The following is a 24,063-nucleotide window of genomic DNA, read 5'->3' as shown; positions in this document are numbered from 1 at the left end:
GGGAGAGTGCAATTCTGCTCGTTTCTGAGTGTGCTGGGGGATGTGGGGGTGTCTCTGCCAGAGCCAGCTGCTTTCTGCTCCAGCTGTGAAGGGGTCACAGCAGTGCTGAGCCCAGAGCCAGCTGCTTTCTGCTCCAGCTGTAAAGGGATCACAGCAGTGCTGAGCCCAGAGCCAGCTGCTTTCTGCTCCAGCTGTGAAGGGATCACAGCAGTGCAGACCCCAGAGCCAGCACAGCCCCCCGAGGCACCCAGCTGTCTCTGAGGTGGCATCACCCTCATTCCTGCAGCTGCTGCCACCTCTCACACCTGGGCACAGAGCGTGCTGTCAGCTCCTCAGGGTGTTTTCTGCAGGAGCTGGAATAGACAGAGCACAGGGTGAGAGCAGATCTGTGCCTTGGAGCTGCTCTGCCACCGAAAATCCCCACAGGCAGACACAGCTCTTAAAGTCTGGAACAGGGAAGTTCCGGGGGCTGTGGTGTGGTGAATTATCCATTCCCTTGGTGTAGTTTTAGGAAAAAAAAGTCCTTCTCTGAGGCTGTGCCAGGGAGAGTCTCCACTGAGCACTGCAGTTCCTTCCCTGGGTCTGTATGAAGGTGACCAGGGTGGGATGTTGGGGCAGTTTTGGGGGGAGCACAGCTCTGCCTGTCCTCCCAAAACCTGTTGTGCAGAGGTTTGGTGGAGAGCAGGCACAGCTGTGAGCCAGCACAGCTCTGGGACTCACAGGAGAGTCCCTGGACTGGGGCGGGCTGGGAGCCAGAGCTGCTGGGGCAGGGGGGGGCCTGGGGCAGGTAAAATCTGATTGTGCTTTCTGTTACACGGACAATGCTTCATGCATCTGAAACCCATGAATTCCAGTTAAGATATTTACAAGAGCCACATCCTGGGCGGGCGGTGGGAAGGGCTGGAAGGGGCTCTGGGCAGGAGGTAGCTGACAGGTGACCAGAGGAGAACAAGCGATGAGGAGAGGGGAGATTCACTGCCCTCACTGCAGAGCCTGGGGACTGCAGCGATGGCAAAGCCCTTTCCGTTGGCTCTTTGCCCTCCAAATCACCTTTTACACTTCTGTGTTAAAATCCCTGGGCTAAAACCAAAGAGAAAAGCGAGCAAGCAACACCCCAACAAAAAACCCGAGTGACCCCCTCCCTCCCTCCCCTCAAAGGCAGCATGAACCATCAGCCGGGAGCTGACTGATCCTGATTTATGGTTTATCCTGAGACAGGCAGGTGATGAGCCAGCATCTGATGATCTCTGTGGGCTTTTCTGCAGCCCTGAGGAGACCAAAGCAAGTGTAACAATTCCTGCTGATACCCGCACGATTTCCTCCCGTGGGGCAGGGAGTGACCTGGGCTGGTCAGTCCTGGGGAGGCCACTGAGCCCGGCGTGTTCTGTGCCCTCGGGGGTCCCCAAGGGCAGGGCCGGTCCCTCGGGGGTCCCGCAGTCTCTGGCAGCCCGGGCAGTCCCCGGGCCGGTGATGCGGGGTCAGGGGAGGATGCGGGGCTGCCCCGGGCCCAGGGAGAGGAGCAGGAGCAGGAGCAGGAGCGGGAGCAGGAGCGGGAGGAAGGCGGGCGGGGGCACCCGCTCAGTTGGCGGAGATGCTGCTGTAGCTCTTCTTGATGGGGAAGGTGAGTTGTCCCGACAGGTCCAGCGACAGCGCCTTGGGGTGCAGCGCCCGGCGCGGGTGCAGCGGGCTGGAGCCCAGGCGGGGCGAGTACAGCACCAGCAGCTCGGGGAGCCCCGAGCCCTCGGGCTCCGTGCGGCTCCGGGCCAGCCTCGGCGAGGGCTGCAGGCTGTGCCGCTTGGGCGGCGGCGGGCTGTGGTTCTGGAACCGCACCGTCTTCACTTGCTGCGGAGAGGGGCCGGGCTCAGGGTCAGGGTCAGGGTCAGGGGGGAGAGCAGACCCTGCCCACCCTCCCCAAAATCAGGGGGGAGAGCAGACCCTGCCCGGCCTCCCTCCCCAGGGTCAGGGGGGAGCAGACCCTGCCCACCCTCCCCAGGGTCAGGGGGGAGCAGACCCTGCCCGCCCTCCCCAGGGTCAGGGGGGAGCAGACCCTGCCCACCCTTCCCAGGGTCAGGGGGGAGCAGACCCTGCCCGGCCTCCCCAGGGTCAGGGGAGAGCAGACCCTGCCCACCCTTCCCAGGGTCAGGGGGGAGCAGACCCTGCCCGGCCTCCCCAGAGCCAGGGGGGAGCAGACCCTGCCCACCCTCCCCAAAATCAGGGGGGAGAGCAGACCCTGCCCGGCCTCCCTCCCCAGGGTCAGGGGGGAGCAGACCCTGCCCGGCCTCCCCAGGGTCAGGGGGGAGCAGACCCTGCCCTCCATCCCCACTGCGGGACCGGGGGGCGTTCGGGGGCTGCGGGGTCCCTGCAGGGAAACCCAGGGGGATGTGCGGGGGATGGAAGGTGGAGCAGAGCCCCGGGACAGCACAGCTGGGCTGGCAGCTCCCGGGGCCAGGAGAGCTGCTCTGGGGCGGGAGGGAGCGCAGCACCCACCAGGAGCTCTGTCCTGGCTGATGCCGAGGAGCCCTGGAGCCCCGAGCTCGGCTTTGGGTGCCCTGGAGCCCCGAGCTCGGCTTTGGGTGCCCTGGGGCTCTGAGCTCGGCTTTGGGTGCCCTGGGGCTCTGAGCTCGGCTTTGGGTGCCCTGGGGCTCTGAGCTCGGCTTTGGGTGCCCTGGGGCTCTGAGCTCGGCTTTGGGTGCCCTGGAGCCCCGAGCTCGGCTTTGGGTGCCCTGGGGCTCTGAGCTCGGCTTTTGGGGCATTTGGAGCGATCTGGGCACATCTCTGGGCACTCTGGGAGGGAGAAGCTGTCACTAGGGCAGTTTTCTAGAATTTTCACTAGAATGATTTTGCCTTCATGAAATTCCCCTCTGGCTGCCAGAAGGGAAGGAAATTCCCGTCCCAGATGGCTCAGCCCGAGTGGCACGAGGGAGAAACGGGGGAGTTCTGCAAAGCTCCGCCCGGCACCAGCCCTGGGCCTTCCAAACTGCGATTCATGACCTCAGAAAAGTCTCGGGATTTGCTTGTGACTGGGCTGGGTGACAGGGACAGAACTCCTGCATCATCCTGCCTTTCCTCAGGGTTTAATGTGAACAAACACCCGATTTGTGATTCACTGATGTGTCAATGCCCGGATCTCTATGGGGAGAAAACCTGGTGGGGACAGAGCAAAGCCCTGGGGCTTGGCCCTGGATATTTTGGCTGACCCTGGGGATGCTCAGGGCGGGTTCTGGCCCTGGTTATTTTGGGTGACCCTGCTGGTCCCAGGGGATGCTGGGGGGGATTGGCTGTGGTTATTTTGGCTGGCCCAGGGGATGCTCAGGGGGTTCTGGCTGTGGTTATTTTGGCTGGCCCTGCCGGCTCCAGGGGATGCTGGGGGGGATTGGCTGTGGTTATTTGGGCTGGCCCAGGGGATGCTCGGGGGGTTCTGGCCCTGGTTATTTGGGCTGACCCTGCCGGTCCCAGGGGATGCTGGGGGGATTGGCTGTGGTTATTTGGGCTGACCCTGCCGGCTCCGGGGGATGCTCGGGGGGTTCAGGCCGTACCTTTTCGGCGCCGTTGCGGGAGTTCTCGGGTTTCACCAGGATGGAGGGCGGGGCCGAGGCGGGCGGCTTTGGGGGCGCCTCGCTCCTCCCCGGGGGCTCTCTGGGCTCCAGGATCACCGAGCTGCACACGGACGGGCTCCGGCTCTCCCCCGCCCGCAGCAGCGCCGGGGAAGCCTCGCAGGAGAAGCTCGGCCTCGGTGTCTCCTCCGGAGGGGCGGCGGGCGGGGGGGAACCGCCGTGGGGGTAAATCGGGACCTGCTGGGGCCGCCCCGCGGGCGGGGGGCGCCTCAGGGAGCCCGAGATCTGCACAGGGACACCCCCCTGGCCCGGCCTCTGCAGGGACCCGTCTGGGGAGAAAGGACCGGGAAAGGGCTTCGGTCAGGGGTCCGGGATGTGCGGGGAGAGCGGTGGGGGGGGGGTTACAGCCCCCACTGACAGCCCCACTGACAGCCCCACACCGACAGCCCCACTGACAGCCCCCCCACTGACAGCCCCACTGACAGCCCCCCCACTGACAGCCCCACTGACAGCCCCACTGACAGCCCCACTGACAGCCCCCCCACTGACAGCCCCACTGACAGCCCCACTGACAGCCCCCCCACTGACAGCCCCACTGACAGCCCCCACTGACAGCCCCACTGACAGCCCCACTGACAGCCCCACACCCACAGCCCTGCCCACAATCTCCCTGCGGTCAGCCCTGCCCAGCCCTGTCACGGCACCGATTTGGGGTGTAAAACACTGACAGTGACCCCCGCCAGGGCCCTGCTGCCTCCTGGGGCAGCTCTGGGAGCACACTTGGCTCCCCAAACCTGGACGTGTGTTACAAAACAGTGTACAGGATGAGGACAAACCTTGCAGCCTCCTTGGGAAAGGATATAAACCACCGAGCTCTGCATAAAGCTCTGCGAGGAATTTCCCCACGCTGAATCAACCCCCGGAATTCCCAAAGCAGGGTCGGGGCCCAGCAGCCACTGTGCTTTGGGGAAGGAGTCCCTGTGTCTGGGGTGTCCCTGTGCTGGGGAAGGTGTTCCCGTGTTTTGGGGGAAGGTGTCCCTGTGTCTGGGGACGGTATCCCGGTGTCTGGGGTATCCCTATGCCTGGGGAAGGTGTCCCTGCGTCTGGGGCAGGTGTCCCCGCTCTCCCCCGACCCCAGGGCACTCACTCCTCCTGCTGTCCCCTCTCCCAGCCCGGGGCACTCACTCCTCCCGGTGTCCCCTCTCCCAGCCCGGGGCACTCACTCCTCCCGGTGTCCCCCCTCCCCAGCCCGGGGCACTCACTCCTCCTGCTGTCCCCTCTCCCAGCCCGGGGCACTCACTCCTCCCGGTGTCCCCTCTCTCCCAGCCCGGGGCACTCACTCCTCCCGGTGTCCCCTCTCCCAGCCCGGGGCACTCACTCCTCCTGGCGCTGCCGCGGCCGCGGCGCAGCGGGGCGGGTCCCGGGGCGGGTCCCGGTGCCGGTGCCGGGGCTCTGCCCGGGGCGGGGGTCGATCCCGGGGCTCTCCCGGGGGCAGGGGCCGGTCCCGGGGCTCTCCCCGGGGCAGGGACGGGCACGGGCAGCAGCAGCGGCCGCAGGACCCGGCTCTGCCTCGGGCCCGCCTCGGACACGCTCCCCTGGGAGGACAGCGAGGCGGTGGACAGCGTCCAGGAGGTGTACAGGGAAGGCATCTTGGAATCGGACAGGCTGGATTTCCTGCGGGGAGAGAAGGGTCAGGGATGCCGGGTCCTTCCCGCCGGGGGGACCCCTGCCCCCGGCCCCCCCTCCCTCTCCGCCTTTTTGTCCCACGGCAGAAATCCCAGACCTGAAGAGGGGAGCCACGTAGTTGCCGGGGAAGAGCCCGACCCTGCCGGTGAGCAGGGACATCCCCCGCAGCCACCCGTCCTGCTCCTTGCCGAAAACACGGACCCCTTCTCCCTTCTGCAGCTCCAGCTCGTCCGGGCCGTGCGCCGTGTAGGGGTGGAGAGCCACACACCTGGGGAGGGAGAGAGGGGCTGAGATGGGGCAGGGATGGGGCAGGGATGGGGCAGAGCTGGGGCTGAGCTGGGGCAGAGATGGGGCAGGGATGGGGCTGAGATGGGGCAGAGAGATGGGGCAGGGATGGGGCAGAGAGATGGGGCAGGGATGGGGCAGGGATGGGGCTGAGAAGGGGCAGAGCTGGGGCAGAGCTGGGGCAAGGATGGGGCAGAGATGGGGCAGAGATGGGGCAGGGATGGGGCAGAGATGGGGCAGAGATGGGGCAGAGATGGGGCAGAGATGGGGCAGAGCTGGGGCAGGGATGGGGCAGAGCTGGGGCAGAGCTGGAGCAGCCCAGGGCTCCGGGGGATGCTCTGGATGCTCCTGGTGCTGCCCTTTGCCCCGACCCTCCTCAGCCCCTGCTGCCCTCGGGTGCTGCCGTGTGTGGACAGAACTGGCAGGGGACAAACAGCCCCGTCACCTCAGACTGGAGGGGATAAGAATAAAAGAGCCAGCAGGGATGGAGAACAAAGCAGCTTGGCAGGGTGGTTTCTGGCCCAGAGCTGCCAGCCCAGGGTGACAATTTGGGGAGGAGGAAACTGCTGCTCTGCTCCTCACAGGTGGATCAGGGCCTGGCAAGTGCCTGTCCTAAGGCAAAGCTCTGGAAGGAGCACAGTGATGGTGCCAAGATAGAATCAGGCAATTCTGTCTTTGAGACCAGAGGCCTTGGATCTGCCTGCCCCGAGCGTCACCAGGAGGTGTTGGAGGCCCATGAAGAGCATCACTCCTGCCTCATTCCTGCCTCTTTCCTGCCTCATTCCTGCCTCTTTCCTGCCTCATTCCTGCCTCATTCCTGCCTCATTCCTGCCTCATTCCTGCCTCATTCCTGCCTCTTTCCTGCCTCTTTCCTGCCTCATTCCTGCCTTCCTGCCTTCCTTCCTGCTCTCCTGCCTGCCTCCTTCTACCTGGTGGGACACAAGGATTGGAGCATCTGCCACTGGGGCAGGGGAATGGACAGAGCAGGAGTCAGGGGCAGGTACACGGCTCCACTCCACAGCAGTGAGGAAATCAGACCAGAAATTCCCCCTAGACCTCTCTTTTGTGACCCTGGAATTGGCACCAAGGGCTGGAGCTTTTTTCTCCTCACTGACCCACACGTGAGCACACAGCAGAACAGCAGCAAAATAATTTTTTTTTTCAAAACTTTTCCCTATCTGTTCTTTAAACAACTTGAATTTGTCTCCAGTGTAACAGATTTAATTGCACTGTTGTTTTTTTTTTTTTTTTTTTCAAGGGAAATGTGATCTGCTTCAGGAATCAATGAATTACAGCCCAACAGTGCAATTATCAGGTGTTTTTACAAACCAGAAACAGCAGTCTGGGTGGTCAGGGGCTACCCCAGAACTCCCAGAAGGGTTTCTCTCTCACTCCTGGTCAGCACAGGTTTGGCCTGCTGGGCCAGTCCGTGTGAGGGGCTGTTCCCTGGGGTCTGGCACAGCCCAGGGGGGCTCAGGGGGTTTTTCTCCCTCTGCAGCAGCTCGAGGCTGTTGAGGAGCCGCCCCAAGGGGAAGCTGTGCAGTGCTGCTCTGGCCCTGCATCTCTGCAAACCAGGCACCCCCCGGGATGATCTCACACCATCCCTCTGCAAATCATTGTAAGCTCTTGGGAAATCTGCCATCCTTTGGGTTAAGTCTGTGCTGGAGCCCGGGCTGACTGATGGTGGATCCCAACACAGCACAGAGCTGTGGGTGCTGCTCCTGGGCACCAGCATCCCACAGCCCAGGGGTGCTGTGCAAACAGAATTTTGTGGTGCTGATGTTGTTTTAGATGCTTTACTGAAGTGCCAGGGTGGTGGATCTCACCTCGGTGTAATCATCACAGGGTGTTATCTGCAAATTTTAACTCTGTGAAAGTTTTCAGAAATTGGAGTCTTCAAACCACCAGTGACCATGAAGGTTTCGGGATAAATAACTAGAGGCACTTAAGGAGTAATTAGTTTCTTTACATAAAAATATAATAAAATGTGTGGTTGGCAAAGGGGCAGAGCTGTTTCTCCACAGGTAACAGTGAGGCAGAAGATGCACCCAGCTGTGGTATCAGGCCCCTGCCACCCCCTGCTCAGAGCAGGCAGGAACATTCCCACACGGATCTGCCCTGGGATCCCAGCCGTGCTCTGCTCTGAGAGCTCAGGTGAGGGAATCACACCCTGAGCCCAAGGAATTCCCATTTCCTCACGTACAGGTAAGCTGGGCCGTGCTGCTGCAGGTGGGGCAGGGTGACAATGGCTGCTGGTGGCCCCAGGGGTCCTCCTGAGGGGTAGTAAGAGGTGCTGACCTGCGGGAGAAAGAAAGTGAAGAAAGGAAAATATTAATCTGGTTGTCAGCTTCCTTCAGTTAACATCTGACTGGCTTCACCCACCCTTCAAAAAACCACCAAAGACATTTCGGAAAATAGAAGAGTCTGGAGCATTTGGCTTAGAAAAAGACCAGGCAGCAAGAGGAGGACTCAGAATCACAGAATGGTTTAGGCTGGAAAAGATCTCCAGGCTCATGGAGACCCTGAGACTGATCCCCACCTGCTCCTTTCCCCACTGTCATTCTGCACCTGCAGAGTGGAACCAGCCACCCTGATGTCCCCACTGTCCCCTCTGTCCCTCTGTCCCCCACTGTCCCCCTGTCCCCTCTGTCCCCTGTGTCCCCCACTGTCCCCTCTGTCCCCCACTGTCCCCTCTGTCCCTCTGTCCCCCACTGTCCCCCTGTCCCCTCTGTCCCCCACTGTCCCCTCTGTCCCTCTGTCCCCCACTGTCCCCCTGTCCCCTCTGTCCCCTGTGTCCCCCACTGTCCCCTCTGTCCCCCACTGTCCCCTCTGTCCCTCTGTCCCCCACTGTCCCCCTGTCCCCTCTGTCCCCTGTGTCCCCCACTGTCCCCCTGTCCCCTCTGTCCCCTGTGTCCCCCACTGTCCCCACTGTCCCCCTGTCCCCTCTGTCCCCTGTGTCCCCCACTGTCCCCACTGTCCCCTCTGTCCCTCTGTCCCCCACTGTCCCCACTGTCCCCTCTGTCCCCTGTGTCCCCCACTGTCCCCACTGTCCCCTCTGTCCCCTGTGTCCCCCACTGTCCCCCCTGTCCCCACTGTCCCCCTGTCCCCTCTGTCCCCTGTGTCCCCCACTGTCCCCACTGTCCCCTCTGTCCCTCTGTCCCCCACTGTCCCCACTGTCCCCTCTGTCCCCTGTGTCCCCCACTGTCCCCCCTGTCCCCACTGTCCCCCTGTCCCCTCTGTCCCCCCCCGTCCCTGCTGTCCCCTCTGTCCCCCTGTCCCTGCCCAGGCCAGCGGATCCCGGATGCGGCTCTGTGGCCACCGCAGGATCTGCAAAGATGCAAACCGGGGCTTTAATCTCCTGTTCATTCCAAATCTAATCCCTGGTGCTCATGTCTGTAATGCGGGGCTGGAGCTCTGCCTTGGCGAGGGCCAAGGGAAAAAGCAAAGTGACTCACCCGCTGTGGTGCTCTCCAGTAAATTAAATTAATTAAAACACCCCGGCAATCCCAGCTTCTGTCTCGGCCCTGGAGTGGCAGGTCAGCTCCAAACCCTCTCTGCCTTCCTCCTGTTCTAGTCCAGGCAGGACTGGACCAGGTGCTCATAAAGGTGACTGGAAGTTATAATTCTGATTTATTAATTACCAAATAAAAATGATTGAAATTTGGGTATCTGGACTTTCTTTTTTTTTTTTTTTTTTTTTTTTTTTTTTTTCATTGGAACACAATAACAGCCTTTTGCTGGTTTTCCTGATGGAACTGGAACTGTGTTGGAATGTTCCCTTCTGGGTGAAAAGCTCCCTGTTTTCCATCTCTGTGCTCCCTGTGCCTGGGAGCAACCATCATTTACAGCATCCCCAAAGCTGCCTTTGCATCTGCAACACGCAGAGGGGAAAAAAGACTGAAAGGGATATTTTCGAGTCGCGTAGAACTGATTTGAGCATTCACTTCTGCTGGTGCCCTGCGAGTCCCTTGTGAGCACAAAGGGTTTAACACCGTCCCTGTCCCGAAATCTCTCCCTCACTCCATGTCCCTCCCAGCTGTGTCACCACCGTGACACAGGAATGTCCCCACTGAGAGAGTCCAGCTGGTGCCCCGAGGGGAGGGGAGCCCTCCCGGCCCCATCCCGGGCGGGGGCAGCCCCTGGACACCCATCCCATCCCATCCCATCCCATCCCATCCCATCCCATCCCATCCCATCCCATCCCATCCCATCCCATCCCATCCCATCCCATCCCATCCCATCCCATCCCATCCCATCCCACCCCATCCCATCCCATCCCATCCCATCCCACCCCATCCCATCCCATCCCATCCCACCCCATCCCATCCCATCCCATCCCATCCCATCCATCCCATCCCATCCCATCCATCCCATCCCATCCCATCCCATCCCATCCCACCCCATCCCACCCCATCCCATCCCACCCCATCCCATCCATCCCATCCATCCCCTGTGGCCCCGCAGAGCCCGGGGGTGCGGGGGCAGCTCTGGGTTTGCCAGCCGCGGGCCGGGAGTGCCGGAGCCGGGCTGGGCCGGGGAGGGATCCCAGGGGCGGGAGGGATCCCAGGGCGGGGGTGCCCCGCTGCCCTCAGCCCGCAGCCCTTGCACAAGAGGCACATGCACAGACACGGCCACCGCAGCCCCAAAACTGGTTCTGGCTCCGCCTGAGCCCGGCTTGGCACCCGAGGGGAAGCCGGAGCCGGAGGAGGAGGAGGAGGGCTGGGATGGCGCTGCTTGTTCCCTTTTATGGGCCGGGATGAGCTCCCGGGGCTGGGGGCGGGCGGCTCCTGATGGGACCCTGCAGCCCCCTGCCCTGGGCTGCCCTGGGCTGTCCTGGGGTGCAGCCCCCCTGCCCTGGGCTGCCCTGCCTGTCCTGGGGTGCCCTGGGCTGTCCTGGGGTGTACCCCCTGCCCCCTCGGCCTCCCAGCTGTGCCAACCCAGGCTTGGGAAGGGATCTCAGCACTGCAGCTCAGTCCCTGCAGCCCAAACCCAGAGATGGAAAGGAAAAGCTGCCCCTTGTCCCAGCAATGGCAGATTCCTCTGCAGACCCCTGGGAGCATCCCTGCTGTTTGGAAACAAGCAATTTCCAACCCTTCCAAGGCCAAACCCTAACACATCCCCTCTCCTGGTTCTGCTGGTGGCAGTAGCTCACACTGAGATTTGGGTAAGATCCCTTTGGGGGTGTGAGCCAAGTTGAATTGTGGAACTCCTGTAGGATTTCACTTCCCCTCAGTGACCCAGGACATCACATCCCGCTCTCTGCAGGCTGTGCTCAGTGCAAAGTGCCTGCCTGGGGCTGGCTGACTGCTCTAAAAAAGGCTGGAGCAGCCTTCACCATGAAAAATTTCATATAAATGTAAAAAACCCCCTGTTTTCTCCCATATCAGCTGTCTGTGAGGATTCTGTGCTCAGACCTTTAGCCAGTGTGGGAAGAAGGAACGAGGCTCCTCTGCCTGGAGCGGGTAAATCCCACAAAAAGGGTCAGTGTGTGCCCCAGCCCAGCTCCCTGTGCCCCAGGCCAGGCAGGGGCTGCAGGACGGTCCCTCCTTACCTGCAGAGGGCTCCCGCAGGGCAGCTCGGGGCTGTCGCTGCTCTGGGTGGGCACGCTGGGGTTGCTGGAGCTGATGAGCACCGGGGGGCTGATGTGCAGCGCGGGCCGCTCGGCGTGCACCATGCGGTTCAGCGTGTTCAGCGCCGTGGTGATGCTGAACTGCCGCAGGCTCTTCCTCCGCGCCTCGGGCACCTTGGGGACCTCGGGCCCCTTGGGGACAGCGGGCCTGGCCTGCGGGGACACGCCCTGCGGCTGCGGGGACCAGTGGCCCTTGGTGGCCTGCAGGAGCTGCTGGGCAGGGCTGGGCTGGAAGAGACAGCAGGGGATGGGATGGGATGGGCTGTCAGGGGTTGCCCCTGGCACAGCTCCCCCTGCTCTGCTCAGCTGCTGGCACAGCCCACAGATGGGCTCTCAGGGGTTACCCCTGGCACAGCTCCCCCTGCTCTGCTCAAGGGCTGGCACAGCCCACAGATGGGCTCTCAGGGGTTACCCCTGGCACAGCTCCCCCTGCTCTGCTCCCCTGCCCCTGCAGAGCTGCTTTAACCTGTAAAGATTGCAGGTTATCTTTAAAATCCTGGGCTCTGTCATTTCTCTGATTTGTGGTCAGTGTAAATTTTACACCATTCTGTGTGTAAAATTTTCCGTTCAAAGCTGACAGTGAAATTAAAATGGGTTTGAAAAGCTTGTGCTAAGACAAGGGGTTAATGAGTGCTCCCCCCAAGACAATCTTTGTCCAAAGCTTTGGCTGGCAGAGGTGCTGGGAGAGCTGTAGTTAATAACTCTAACTCTGAATTAGAAGGGCTGTTTGGACCCCTGTGTCCCTGGACACAAGCGGGCACATCCTGCAGCAGGACACAAACCCTGCAGCTCAGGGTCTGGCAGGGGCTCAGAGAGGCCTCAGTGATGGTGGCACTCCCAGCAGGGTTAGACCCACCCAGTTCCATCTCTGCCAGCCTGAACATTCATGGCTGGATGCTGCTTCCCTTGAAAACATCCTGAGGATTGGGGTTAACGAGGGAGAGGCAGCCCCAGGTTTGCATACGGGCACTGTTCACACAGGACTTCTTGGAAACTGCTGATCAGGGTGTTAGTGGCAAAGGGCATGTGGTGACAATGTTCCCTCACCACCACGGGTGCCAGAGGAATTAATCATGATTTACTGTTGACATTAATGAATTGCAAAACCTGGAGAATCTCACCCGCTCGTGGGAGGCAATGTGCTCGGTGCCTGGGATGGACGGGGACACAGGCAGGAGAGGGGCAGGTGGCTCCCAGGCATTGCCATTTTACACCAGGGGTAGCTCTCTCATTCTCCCCTCTCCAAAATAAGGTTTAAAGCCCACAGTGTGTGTGTAGGTACACATGCGCCATGGCCATCCTGTCATTTCTGCATTTGAGCAAACTGGAAACATTTTTTCTGCCTATCTAAATCCCAGGAGACATCAGAAAATGGGGGACAAACTGTGTGTCAGGGCTGGGAGAGCCCCCATGTCTCCCACAGTAGCCTTTGCCTACCTCTGCCTTCTCTAGAATTAATTTCTAATTCCTTGGTGGCTGCATGTGTCCCTTAACGAACTTGTGTCTGTTAATGCCAGACTTGAATAAGTCATTACTGAAGCCAAAATGAATTCATTAAACGAAAAGACATTAAAAAAAAAATGTATTAGAGCTTCAAATAAGATGTTTTGCTTGTGTCCTCCTATAAAACAGCCGCAAAGCAGAGCTGGCTGTAATTATGGGCATTGCAAGTATTAATTTTATTTCTAGGAACCGGTGCCATTTACAGGCTGCATCTCAAGCTGAACTGCACAACACAATTAATGTCTAGACCAGTGCTGGCAGAGCTCTGCCAGGGTGGCTGGAAGGTCTCTGGGGCCCCAACGCCGCCCGTGACGCGCTGGGCTGGCGCCTCCTGTGTCCCTCTGCCCCTGCTCTGTCACCCTGTCACCCAGGGGCCTCACAGGGGAGGGGCAGGGCTGCCAGCAGGGCCTCAGGGGGCTGGGGACCCTCAGACACCCGAGAGGTGATCCCGAGGAGCTGGGGATGGCTCAGACACCCGGGGGTGAGGGTGGTCCCTTCTGGGGGGTCAGGATGTCCCTGTGCTGTCCCCACTGTCCTGTACCTTTTGGAGGGTCAGGATGTCCCTGTGCTCTCCCTTTGTCCCATAGCTTTTGCAGGGTCAGGATGTCCCTGCTGTCCCCCATGTCCCATACCTTTTGGAGGGTCAGGATGTCCCATAGCTTTTGCAGGGTCAGGATGTCCTTGCTCTCCCTCCTGTCCTGTACCTTTTGGAGAGTCAGGATGTCTTTGCTCTCTGCCCTGTCCCATACTCTTTGGAAGGTCAGGAGGTCCCTGTGCTGTCCCCCCTGTCCCATACCTTTTGGAGGATCAGGATGTCCCTCCTGTCCCCCCTGTCCCATACCTTTTGCAGGGTGAGGATGTCCCTGATGTCCCCCCTGTCCTGTACCCTTTGGAGGGTCAGGATGTCCCTGTGCTGTCCCCCCTGTCCTGTACCTTTTGCAGGGTGAGGATGTCCCGTACCTTTTGCAGGGTGAGGATGTCCTTGCTGTCCCCCCTGTCCCGGCCCCGCAGGTCCAGGCTGAAGAGAGGGCGGGGCAGGGGCAGGTGTTTGATGACCTGCACGGAGCTGGCCGGGAAGACGCCGCTGCTGCCGTTGAGCTCCCCCAGGTACCAGTTCTCGTCCAGCTGCCGCAGCAGCACGATGGTGTCCCCCTTGTTGAAGCGCAGCTCCCCGGGGTTGTGCCCTCGGTAGGTGTACAGGGCCCTGGCCCGTGGCACCTGCGGGGTGAGAAACAGCCCCTGCAGTTTGTCCCACACAGACAGAGTTCCCCAAAAGCGTTCCCAATTAATGGGAAAAAAATAAATGCAGAGGTCTAAGGCTTAAGCATGCATTTATTAGGATTAACTACCCACATCCTTCCTTGATGGGTTTTACTAATGAAGACAAGCTCCCAAATGCTTATGCTAAGTTTGTATCAAGATGAAAAGCAGGCTGGACTTGTTTAAGAATATTAAGAAACAGTTAAGGCCTTAAACTAGTCTTCTCAAGGGTTCTTACTGCCTGCTGTAAGGGCTCCTCCAACACAATATCCATTCTAATGGCCCAGGTGTTTCTATCTCAGAAGGACTGGAGGTCACAGCCATCACCCAGCCGACCTGGTGGCTGTCACCTGCCAGGAGAACACAGCACAGTGAGCTGAGTGCAGGTTCTGTGCTCCTGTGGCTCTGTCCCTGCTTTAACACACAGGACTGTGAGTTCGTTTCAGCCTTTTCCTGGGGTATGGGAAGAGGTGTTTAAATGTTATCATTGCTGCAGTGTGACATGGCAGAGATAAGCCAAACCCAGAGGAGATGCAGGGACGTTGTGGCCTTGGCTCTCACGAAGATGGAATGACCAAGTTCCCATAAAGTGCTGAGCCCAGCCTGGAGCAGAGCTCTGTGTGGGGCTCCTGCCCTCCCCCAGCGAGGGCTCCTGGGCACAGAACAGCCCTACACTTTGATACTCCAATGCTGAGCTCCATTCCTGGCCTCAGCTGGTGGCCCAGCCCCGTGCTGGGAGTTGGGGAGCTGGGACTGTCCCTTGCTCCAGAGCCTGAAGCAGGAGTGCCAGTGCCCAGGGACAGGAGGCTGCTCACTGCTCCCCCCTGAGCTCTGCAGCTCTGCCCTGTCCTTCTCCTCCCTTTGGAGGCTGTGAGGACCATGCCATGGCCACCCCCTGCCCCTCACCTCACAGGAGCCTCCTGCACCAGTGACACATTCCCCAGCTCCTGCCCTTTGCTGTGGTGTCCCCAAACCCAGCTGTGCCTGTGGCCAGGGCAGGGCTCCTGCAGAGCTCCCTCTCTCTCTGCCACCTTCCAGAGCTCAGCAAGGAAACTAATCTCAATGTCAGTTTCCAGAAATGTGGAAAACATCAAATTTCCCATGGAAATTGTTAAGTTTTTGGAAACAAGGCATCTTCCAGCATCCCCAAACCCTGGTGCCTGGTAGGGGGAAGGAACCAAGAAGAGAAAAAATTCCATGTACTGCTTTTACTTCAAAGCCTTTGAAATGGGAAGCAATTAGTTTAATGTTTAGTTCTAATTAAGTCATTCTCTCTCTTAATTTGTGCTCCCAAATAAACACATGTGCCTGGCTCGGTGACACCCACAGCACTGTGCTGGGAGAAAAGAAAGGGGAAAGGGAGGCTGGGGCCAGGGCTGCTCCCCACCAGAGCACCAGGGGTCAGGGCCAGGGAGATTCCTGCAAACACACCTGGATGTGTGTGAGAACAGGCTCTGGGGCAGCAGCTCTCCTGCAGGACCACTGGGACCTCTGCCTGCTGTCACACAGACAGGAGCAGCTCAGGCCTCGGATTGCCCCAGGAACAACCAGAAAACAAACGGGGCTTCCACAGAGTGTGAGAACAGGGCTCGGGGAGGAGGAGCAGCCCCGTCTGGGATGTGAGGGAATGCAGGATGCAGCAGAACATTAAAGGCGGCGCGAATGAGTTATGGAAATGTATTAAAAAAAAGAGAAACTCTGAAATGAAATGCATACCTGGTGCTAACTGGGAACAGGGCAAGGAACAGGGTGCTGAGAGTCTGGAATATTCTTTCTCCAGCAGCAAAGGGATGAGGCAGCAGAGCAGACTGGGATAAATACCCGAAACCCAGGGGGGACAGGTGTGTTTGTGCTGTGGGTCTGCTGAACACATCCCTCCACTTGGATCTATGGATGGTTGGAGCAATGGGCTCTTTCTCCCTCTGACCACACTCACAACCTTCAGCTCTTTAACCCTTTCCTCACACTTTGCTCCCCTGACAAATCTCCCAACCCAAGTCAGCTTTTCCCAGAGTCTGTAACTTTTGATATTTAAAATTTTTTTAAAGAAATTTTGTTTGGCTTCTCAGATACTGAGCCAAAAATGTCCCATCTATTTCCCAACTTTATTTAGGCTTTATTTAAACTAAGCCTTTACCTACCCACAGTGAGCAACTAATGTGGTTTTACTGTACAGGCCTGTCACAAAATAAAGCTGCAAGCTGAAGATTTCAGAAAGACATGCAGAGTCCCTGTTTTGGATGGGTTTGTAGGGTGCAGGAGGGAACAGCTGGACCCCTCTGTGGCACCCTCGGGGCTGGAGCTGGGGTGGGGCAGCAGAGCCCCCGTGGGTGGGTGGGAGGTCAGTCACAGCCATCACCCCTCCTGTGGCTGCAGCTCTGAGCCCTGTCTCAGCCTGGGCTGTTCCTGCCCGCTCCAGGCTGCCCCAGATCCTCTGCAAGGGACCTGTTTTGCTTTATTTAAAGTAGGTTAATTGCAAAGGCAGAAACTGGGGTGCTCATTAAGGCACGATAAAGCCGAGGAGCGCCCGGAGGGCTGAGGGCACAGGGAGAGTTCTCCCTGCCAGGGCCAGCGCAGGGTCCTGCCAGGGCCACGAGGACCTTTGGTTTGGTTTGGGGGAGAATTCTCCCATTGGAGTGTCCAGCTGCTCTCAGTAAACCCAAAGCAGCATTTTGGTTTAGCAGGGGCAGCAAATGCTCGGCCCAGTGTTTGCACACCCTGGATGGAGTTTGGGGTCTGTCTGAACACCCAGTGAGAAAACACTGGAGCAGCTCTGGGAAACACTCATCTGGAAGTTTGTGCACAGTATTGCTGCCCAGCAGCAGCAGCAGAGAGAGAGAAACCACAGCAAAGAAACCCATTTTGGGGGTGCCTGTTACTGGTTTTGATGCTGCCTCACTTTTCCTGATTTTCCCCTCTGTTTTCTCCTCCATCGTGCCCGAGTGAGGCCCAGGAGCTGCTCCAGGCCCTCAGAGCAGCTGGGCCCAGGTGCCCCTGGCCATGGGGGAGCCCTGGGGAGAGGAGGCAGCAGGTCAGGCCAGGTGTGCAGCAGAACCCCCTGCCAGCAGCACCACCCCTGGGGGAGATGCTTTTCTCTCCTTGGCCACTCTGCCAGCAGGGAAGGTCATGGCAGATGCACTCCAACTCCTTGTCCCCATTCTCAGTGGATTCGAGGCCAACAAGGGAGAAAAGATTTTATTTTTTTCACTATTTTTGGCATTTGGCATCAGTTGTGCTGGGCAGACATCCAATGCCTCTGAGTCTCCCTCCCTCTGCACAAAACAAAGATTAAAAATATGTCTGTGTGTGTGAGGAAGCAATTTGGGGCATCTCTTCCTAGCAGAGAAATGCACTCTGGTTATCTGAAATGCACTGTGGTTATCTGAAATCAGCAGGGACTCCTGCACGACCCCTGCTCAGAGCATGGGGATTTACAGACAGGGAAGAGAAGCAGCCCGCGGTGCTGGCTGGGGAGGGGATCACTGCGGGCAGAGCCAGGAGCACAGGGAAGGGGAGAGGCTGCTGATGGAGGCTGGGAATGCCCCTAAACCTTGTCCCAGCCAACTCCCTGTAAAACCAGACCAAAGGCCTCGTGCAGGAGGCAGGAGAGCACCGGGCACTGTGAGTGCCTCACCCTGGGGCAGCCAGTGACTCCAGGACAGATCCGAGGGCACAGCCCAGGCCGTGATCCTGCTGAGCCGTGACTGATCCTGGGCACGTGGAGCTGGGGATTATCCACACTCTGACAGCCAGGGATGTGCACACGCCGGTTTTTATAGAGATGATCAATAACATCTCCATCCCTTCTGCTCACCGAGAGCTGCCTGCAGCACCCTGCCATGGCATGAATGAGCCCCATCACCTGCTTGTGTGCTCAGCCAGCACGGTTCAGGGCTCTGCAGGATCCAGGTGGATGAAAAGAGCTATTTGAATGTAAATTAATTGCCATTACAATTCTGTTTTTCTGCATTTCGGCAGAGGAGATAACTTCAGCCTTGTCACAGAGAACAAAACCTTCAAAAGTGAACTTGTCATTTCAATCTCTTCACGTAATTATATTCTGAGGATTCAGACAGTTGGGTGGTTTCTGAATTATTTCTTCCCCTGAGGAGGATTGTTCCTGTCTTCCGAGCACAGGCAGAGTGTGTGCAGCAGGGAGAACAAAGCCAGTCCCTCCTGCTCACATCAGCCCTGGGGCTGCCCCACTCCCTCCAGGGCCTGCCCAAACGGGAGGCCAGCACTGGCCACGGCTAATGCTGGTGGCCACAAGCTCCTGAGCCAAGTGGCCACCACGGGGAGATGCTGGAGGTGTGGATTGTGTGGCTTTAGCTGTTTTTGTGCTGCTGCAGCTGCTGGGGAGGGGCAGAGGGGCTGGGAGCACTGAGCCCTCTGCCCACTCACAGCCCTGGGGTACCAGGGCTCCTGTCACCCTGAACCTGGCCCGGCCTTGGAATGCAAAGGTGACGTGGAAAATGGGGGGAATGATTGAAAACACAGGGCAGCCCCTCTGATGGAGAGGAGGGGAGATGCTGAGGCACCAGGGCCAGCACCCAGCCCCAGGGGAATCCCTGGAGAGCTGGGGATGTCCCCAGGGCTCCCCAGGGGGACACAGCTGGATCGGGCTTCACTTGGCTGTGTGACACACAGGGGACAGGGAGTGAGCAGGAGGAGTGCCCAGGGCTGGACCTGAGGGTGGTTTTGCTGCTGGGGCTGGCAGAGCTGCAGGGGCACAGAGAGCAGGACAGGAGGAGAGGAGAGGGAGGACAGGGCAGGGCCGTGCTGGGCTCAGGCTGCAGGGTCTGCAGGAAACCCTCTCACACCTCTTGGCTTTAAGCTGCTCTATCAGATGAGTCTGTGCTGCTGTCAGCACTCATGGGCAGTGGTTAAGTTGTGTGTCATGGCTTTAAGCTGCGCGGAAAACAAACTGTGTCAGCCCTCGGCGTGCCCGGTCATGATGCTCTGCCTCAGCACCACCGTGCTCAGAGCCTTTATTGTGCAGGGAGGAAACTGCATCCTGCTCCCTGCTGCTGCTCCTGAGCCCTGGCCCTGCTGGGAAGGGGAGTGCTGGGGTGGCTCCTCAGGCCATGCTGCCAGTCCTGGGCACTGTGGCCCCTCTGCACTCAGAGGTGCTGCCAGCAGGGACAGCTCTCCCCTCCCTCAGGTGCCCCCAGCCCTGGCACTGGGCCCCCTCCCCACCCTCCCTCTGCAGGGACAACGACAAACTCGGGCCAGTGACCAGCTCCAAGGCCACGGGGACAGTGGGCAGCAGGGAAATGTGACAGAGGGGGCTCAGACCCCGAGGCTCCAGGCTGACCAGGGCCCTGTGCAGGTGAGCTCACACAGGAGCCCTGCCGTGCTATTCCTGACTCGCCATCTGAGCCTGACTCATTGCCTTGGAAACAAATTAAAACACTTTTATGTGTTTGCAGCTCGGTACCTAATTTTGTAAAACCAGGGAAACTGGCTCCTGCCGTTGGCCGTGGAGGTCTCTGGGCTCCCCAGTGCCCGAGGTACCACCCAGGAGTGCCCTGTGCTGGCCCTGCTGCTCACACAGCTTTTGGGGTGTGTGCTGTGCATCAGCCTGCGTTGACCTCACTCCCTTTGTAGTGGATAAAAGTGCTAAAACTACACACAGGGAGAAAACACAGCAATGCCACCAGCACTGGGGGAGCAGCTCCTCGTTCTCTCAGAATGAGATGGACCCTGATGGGACATGGCAGTGGAGGAGCCTGGGGACAAATCCTTCCTCCAGACAGGCCCTGAGACCACACAGAATTCTGCAGCCACATGAAGCATCTCTGTGCCCAGCTGAGGGGCTCTGTGGGCTGAGAGGATGCTCTGGTGGGAAAGGAGGCAGCAGCACTGCTCCAGGCACAGCCCAGGCCTGGGCAGCACCCACAGGTGTCCCCACAGCACCTGGGCAGCCCCAGGGATGGGACACACCTTTTGGGGTCACTGCTGTGACTGCACAGGAACTGCTGGGGGTCTGGGCAGGGTGGGGAAGGGGCTGGCTCAGCCAGGGGGGGCAGGAAACTCTCTTGCCTCTGCCAGGGGCAAACATGGAGACTGCTTTGAAGAAGACTCCAAGAAGCTCCAGCAACCCAAGTGCTGTCTGTCAAATGCAGAGAGGAGCTGGAGATGATTCTGGAGGAGGAGAAAATACCAAGACGCAGGCACTATCTATAGACGTCCGTGTGAAGGTGGGACGTTGGAGTGCAGGGTATTTTTATCCCAATAGAGGTGTTATCTGTCTATCTCCCATGAAATGCTGGAAGGGGGTGTTGAGCACTCAGTTCATGCGAACAGAAAATAGCCCAAGTCACAGTTAAATCTGCGTGGTCCGTGTTTTCCCAAGGCAAGCTGTCACACTGGGAACTTTTTTCCTCTGGCTCACTGTCCCATGTTTGTTGCATGACAAAGTTCAGCACCCCAGTAGCTGTTGGGGGCCTGGATGGAGTTTTGTGCAGGGTGCAGCTGGGCCATCCCAACCCCCTGAAGAGGCGTGGGAGGTTTGTGCACACCTCAGCACACATGGTCTGCTTGCTCACCTGGGGCTGCAGCCAGGTGAGGAGGAGCCCCAGCACAAGCTGTAACCACACCTGGCACATGCCAGGGGCGGTTCCTAAGAGTTCAAAGGCTCCAGCGTGGCTTATTTACACATACACCTCCCAGCAAGCCCTTTTATTCCTAAATCCCAGACACTTTATTATGTGCAGATCCTGAGGATCCAAAGCCTCGTCCTCTCCGTGTTGGTGCTCAGGAGCTGCAGGCCTGGCTGGGGTGCCAGGGGCAGCAGTGGGCAGTGCAGGGCTCAGGGGTGGCCCAGCCAGGCCGTGGTTACACACACAGCTCCATGTGCACAATCCCTGCACGTGCCCGCACCACGTTCCCTCCTAGGAAGTGGATTTTCAAAAGGGATTTAAATGCCAGCAAATAAATCGCTTGGGATGGGCTGTAATTAGAAAATTCCCTGTTTTTTAACAGCTGGCTCTGGGAAATTCCTGACCACAAACCAAGTGCTGTATTTGTGCTAATCCAGCAGCTCCGTGGGGGCCTCTTGCTCCTCCTGCTCAGGATGAGACGAGCTCTTGGCTCGCTGGGTGATGAGAGATTTTATTTTTTGCCTTCATGGAGGCTCATGAGCATGAAGAGCAAAGAGCTGGCAAGGAAACATCTCTGCTGAGAGAGAAACTTTGATCCAACTTGTGATGTTCTCAGCTCCAGGGAGTAAAGGAAATTTATTTATAGAGCAGCCTTGGTAAAAGCAAACGCTGGCCCCTCTCCTGGCTGGGGGGTGGCTCTGGCTGCAGAGCTGTGTGAGGCACCCAGTTGTGTTTGCTTTAGCACAAGGTGGTGGAGAGCACTGGGGTAATCAGCAGCCCTTGCAGATTGGGGCAGTCTGGTTTTGGGGACTTTCCTCTGCAGCAGCACAGGGACACTGAGTACCCAGAGCTGTGGTGGGGTGAGCAGCACTGCAGGGCTGCTGCTCTCACTGTGATTCCTGACAAAGAGAATCTGCTCTGAGCTTCACAAACATCCCGAGATCTCTGCTTACCCTGGTGGCTCCAGGAACTGAAGCATCCATGGGGCAGAGTGGTGACAAATCACCCTCATCACAGTCTCCTCTTTGCACTGCACAGATGTGTCCCTGCTGTGCTGGGTGACACGCTGCTGTCACCGATCCCAGCTCAGGGGAGGCTCCAAACCCATTAACATCCCACTGGAGCACCCAGAGTAACCTCTGCTCCTGAATGCAGGCATTGAAAACCACTAAAACCAAAACGTGACTAACACATTGCATTCTTCACCTTGCAGCAGAGGATTCCGAAGTGTTTTACAATTAAGTAACTAATTAAGTCTAAGGGTATTTCAGTGTAACGTGTTTTATATCCCTCCCCAGAGAGGCATAGGAGCTCAGAGGGCTGTCCCAGTGCCAGGGAGCAGCCACGGCTCCCGCAGTGCTCACTGCCTCTGCTCATTCCCAGGAGTTTGGCCTTAAGTTGGTCTTAAAAGCTTTTGGGAACTACAGATGGATGGATGCTGCCATTATACACCAGGAGCAAGTTCCCACCTGTCCTGAGAACCAGTTAAGGAAACAAGAAATGAGTGAGAGGGAAGAAAACCAGACAAGTGTATTTGTGCTCTTTTATCCAGGGCCAGGAGAGTCCAGTAGGAAGAGCTACAACCTTCTCCTTGTCAGCTGGGATGGTGCCTGGGATGGCAGAGCTGGACCCTGTCACTACTGGTGGTTTGTCCCTTGCAGGAACAGCCCCAGCAGCTCCTGCAGCTCCCCTGGAGAGCTGGGGGCTCCCAGCAAGGTCAGAGCAGGGCCCTGAGCAGGGGAACTGCAGCCCAGGGAGCTGCTGCACTCTGCCCCTGAGCCCTGTGCTGCAGCCAGGGGAGTGCTCTGGGCTGGGCAGGGTCCCCCAGTGCCCCCAGCCCTGTCCCTGTCCCTGCCCCTGTCCCTGTCCCTGTCCCCGCCCCTGTCCCTGTCCCCTGTGCCAGGCAGCCCTCCAGGAGGGGACACTCTCTCAGGCTCAGCCTGCCCAGCGGGAACACCAGGGAGAGCGGCTCCCCGGGGATTTGGGTTTTGGTGTGTGATCCATCCAGATCCCTCATCAGCACCGCAGAGATTCCCTGGGCTACCCGTGGCAGGTCCCAGCCCCAGGACACAGCCCTGGGCTCATCCCACAGCCCCTGGTGGCCCCAGCACGGGGCACACACCTGGGCCGTGCTCTGGGCAGGCTCTGGGGTCCAGCAGACCCCTCAGACAAGCTTTTGGAGCTTTTTGCTATTAAAAGGTTTTAGAGACGTGTGGGAAAGGTGAAGCCACAAGTCTCTACCCCAAATTCCATCTCAGCCAAGCTCTTTAAACAGGTCTAAACCATGTCCTCACTGCTCAAGAAAAGCTTTTGTATTGTTAAAGAAAATTATGGAAAGAACTTAGAATTTTAAAATTAGCCTAGTAAACCATCCCTAGGTACAGTTGTAAGCGAGTCAATATTTTAATTAATATTTTTAATGAGTGAACCCCCAAGAACTTTGGAAGGAACAGCAGCAGCACTGGGCACCCCCCTTCAGTTCCAGTGCAGGGAAACTGAGGTGCAGCTACAGAAATTCCTCCTGCACCACTAACAGTTACAGCTCTGCAATCACTGACCTAACTGCTATCAGCCAAAAGCAGTGAATTGCCCCAAAGTCCAAGCACCTGAAATGCCCCCAAAAGCCAGGAAGCATCTGAAAACTCCGGGAAGTTTTCATAAGGAGAAGGGCAGGCTGCCTTTGCCTCAGCCTGGGAATCAATTTCTGCCGTGGTGGACTTGAAACAGCCAAACATCACATCAAAACAGCGGCCAAATTTGCAAACAAAACACCCAGTCTCGGTTCAAACCCTGCAGTGCTGCTATCAGAGAAGGCTCCTGGCTCTGGGTGCACGGCAGGAACCCCGGGACGCTCCCGGGCAGGAGAAAGAAGCAAAAAGCCGCTTACCCCTTCCATGTGCGGGCGGGGGCCGGTTCCCAGGCGGTGCTGGTGCAGCTGCAGCCCCCTGGGGACCCTCCGGAGGGAGGCGGGGGAGGACAGGACCCCCGGCCTGTGCCCGGAGCCCAACCTGGGCGCGCTCTGGCCGCACCTGACGCCATCCAGCAGGCGGATGAGCAGCAGGTTGGAGGGCAGCTGCTCCAGGCTGCCCAGCACCAGCGTCCTGCACTCGGGGCACCGCAGCTCCTTCTGCGCCTTGAGGATCCTCTGCAGGCAGCGCTGGCAGAAGGTGTGCTGGCACGGCAGCACCTTGGCAGAGGCGTCCAGCTTCTCAAAGCACACGGGACACTCCAGCAGCTCCAGCAGAGACAGGTCATCCATCTTCAGGGCAGATCCCCCCGGGGAGCGGGGCCGGGGCCATCCACAGCCCCAGTCCAGCGGGGCCGGGCACGGGCAGGGCAGGAACAGGGCTGGGAGGAGGGAGCAGGAGCAGGAGCAGGAACAGGAGCAGGAGCAGGATCAGGAGCCGGAACAGGAGCAGGAGCAGGAGTGGAGCCGCTGCCGGAGCGGTAACGCAGCCACCACCTACATCCAGAGCCGAGCTGCCAACACACCCCTGCGCCCGCAGCCAGGAGTGGGATGAGTCAGCCCTGAGTCACCGCAGAC

General features: G+C 58.8%; 1 protein-coding gene across 1 annotated transcript; it reads right to left on the bottom strand.

The window, feature by feature from the left end:
- Positions 1–1,578: 1,578 nt before the first annotated feature.
- On the bottom strand, positions 1,579–23,778 carry SH3RF2 (SH3 domain containing ring finger 2; the record flags this gene model as incomplete). Its single annotated transcript, XM_083871528.1, has 8 exons — positions 1,579–1,842; positions 3,537–3,883; positions 4,933–5,228; positions 5,338–5,508; positions 7,729–7,823; positions 11,077–11,382; positions 13,618–13,875; positions 23,407–23,778. The coding sequence occupies 8 exons, from the start codon at positions 23,776–23,778 to the stop codon at positions 1,579–1,581; spliced, it is 2,109 nt and encodes a 702-aa protein (XP_083727654.1).
- Between the last annotated feature and the right edge of the window lie 285 nt (positions 23,779–24,063).

Source organism: Zosterops lateralis (genome assembly GCF_965231275.1).
Source record: "Zosterops lateralis genome assembly, chromosome: 14".
NCBI lineage: Eukaryota > Metazoa > Chordata > Aves > Passeriformes > Zosteropidae > Zosterops > Zosterops lateralis.
The sequence above is the reverse complement of the archived record's forward strand: the minus strand, read 5'-3'. Positions and strand labels throughout refer to the sequence as shown.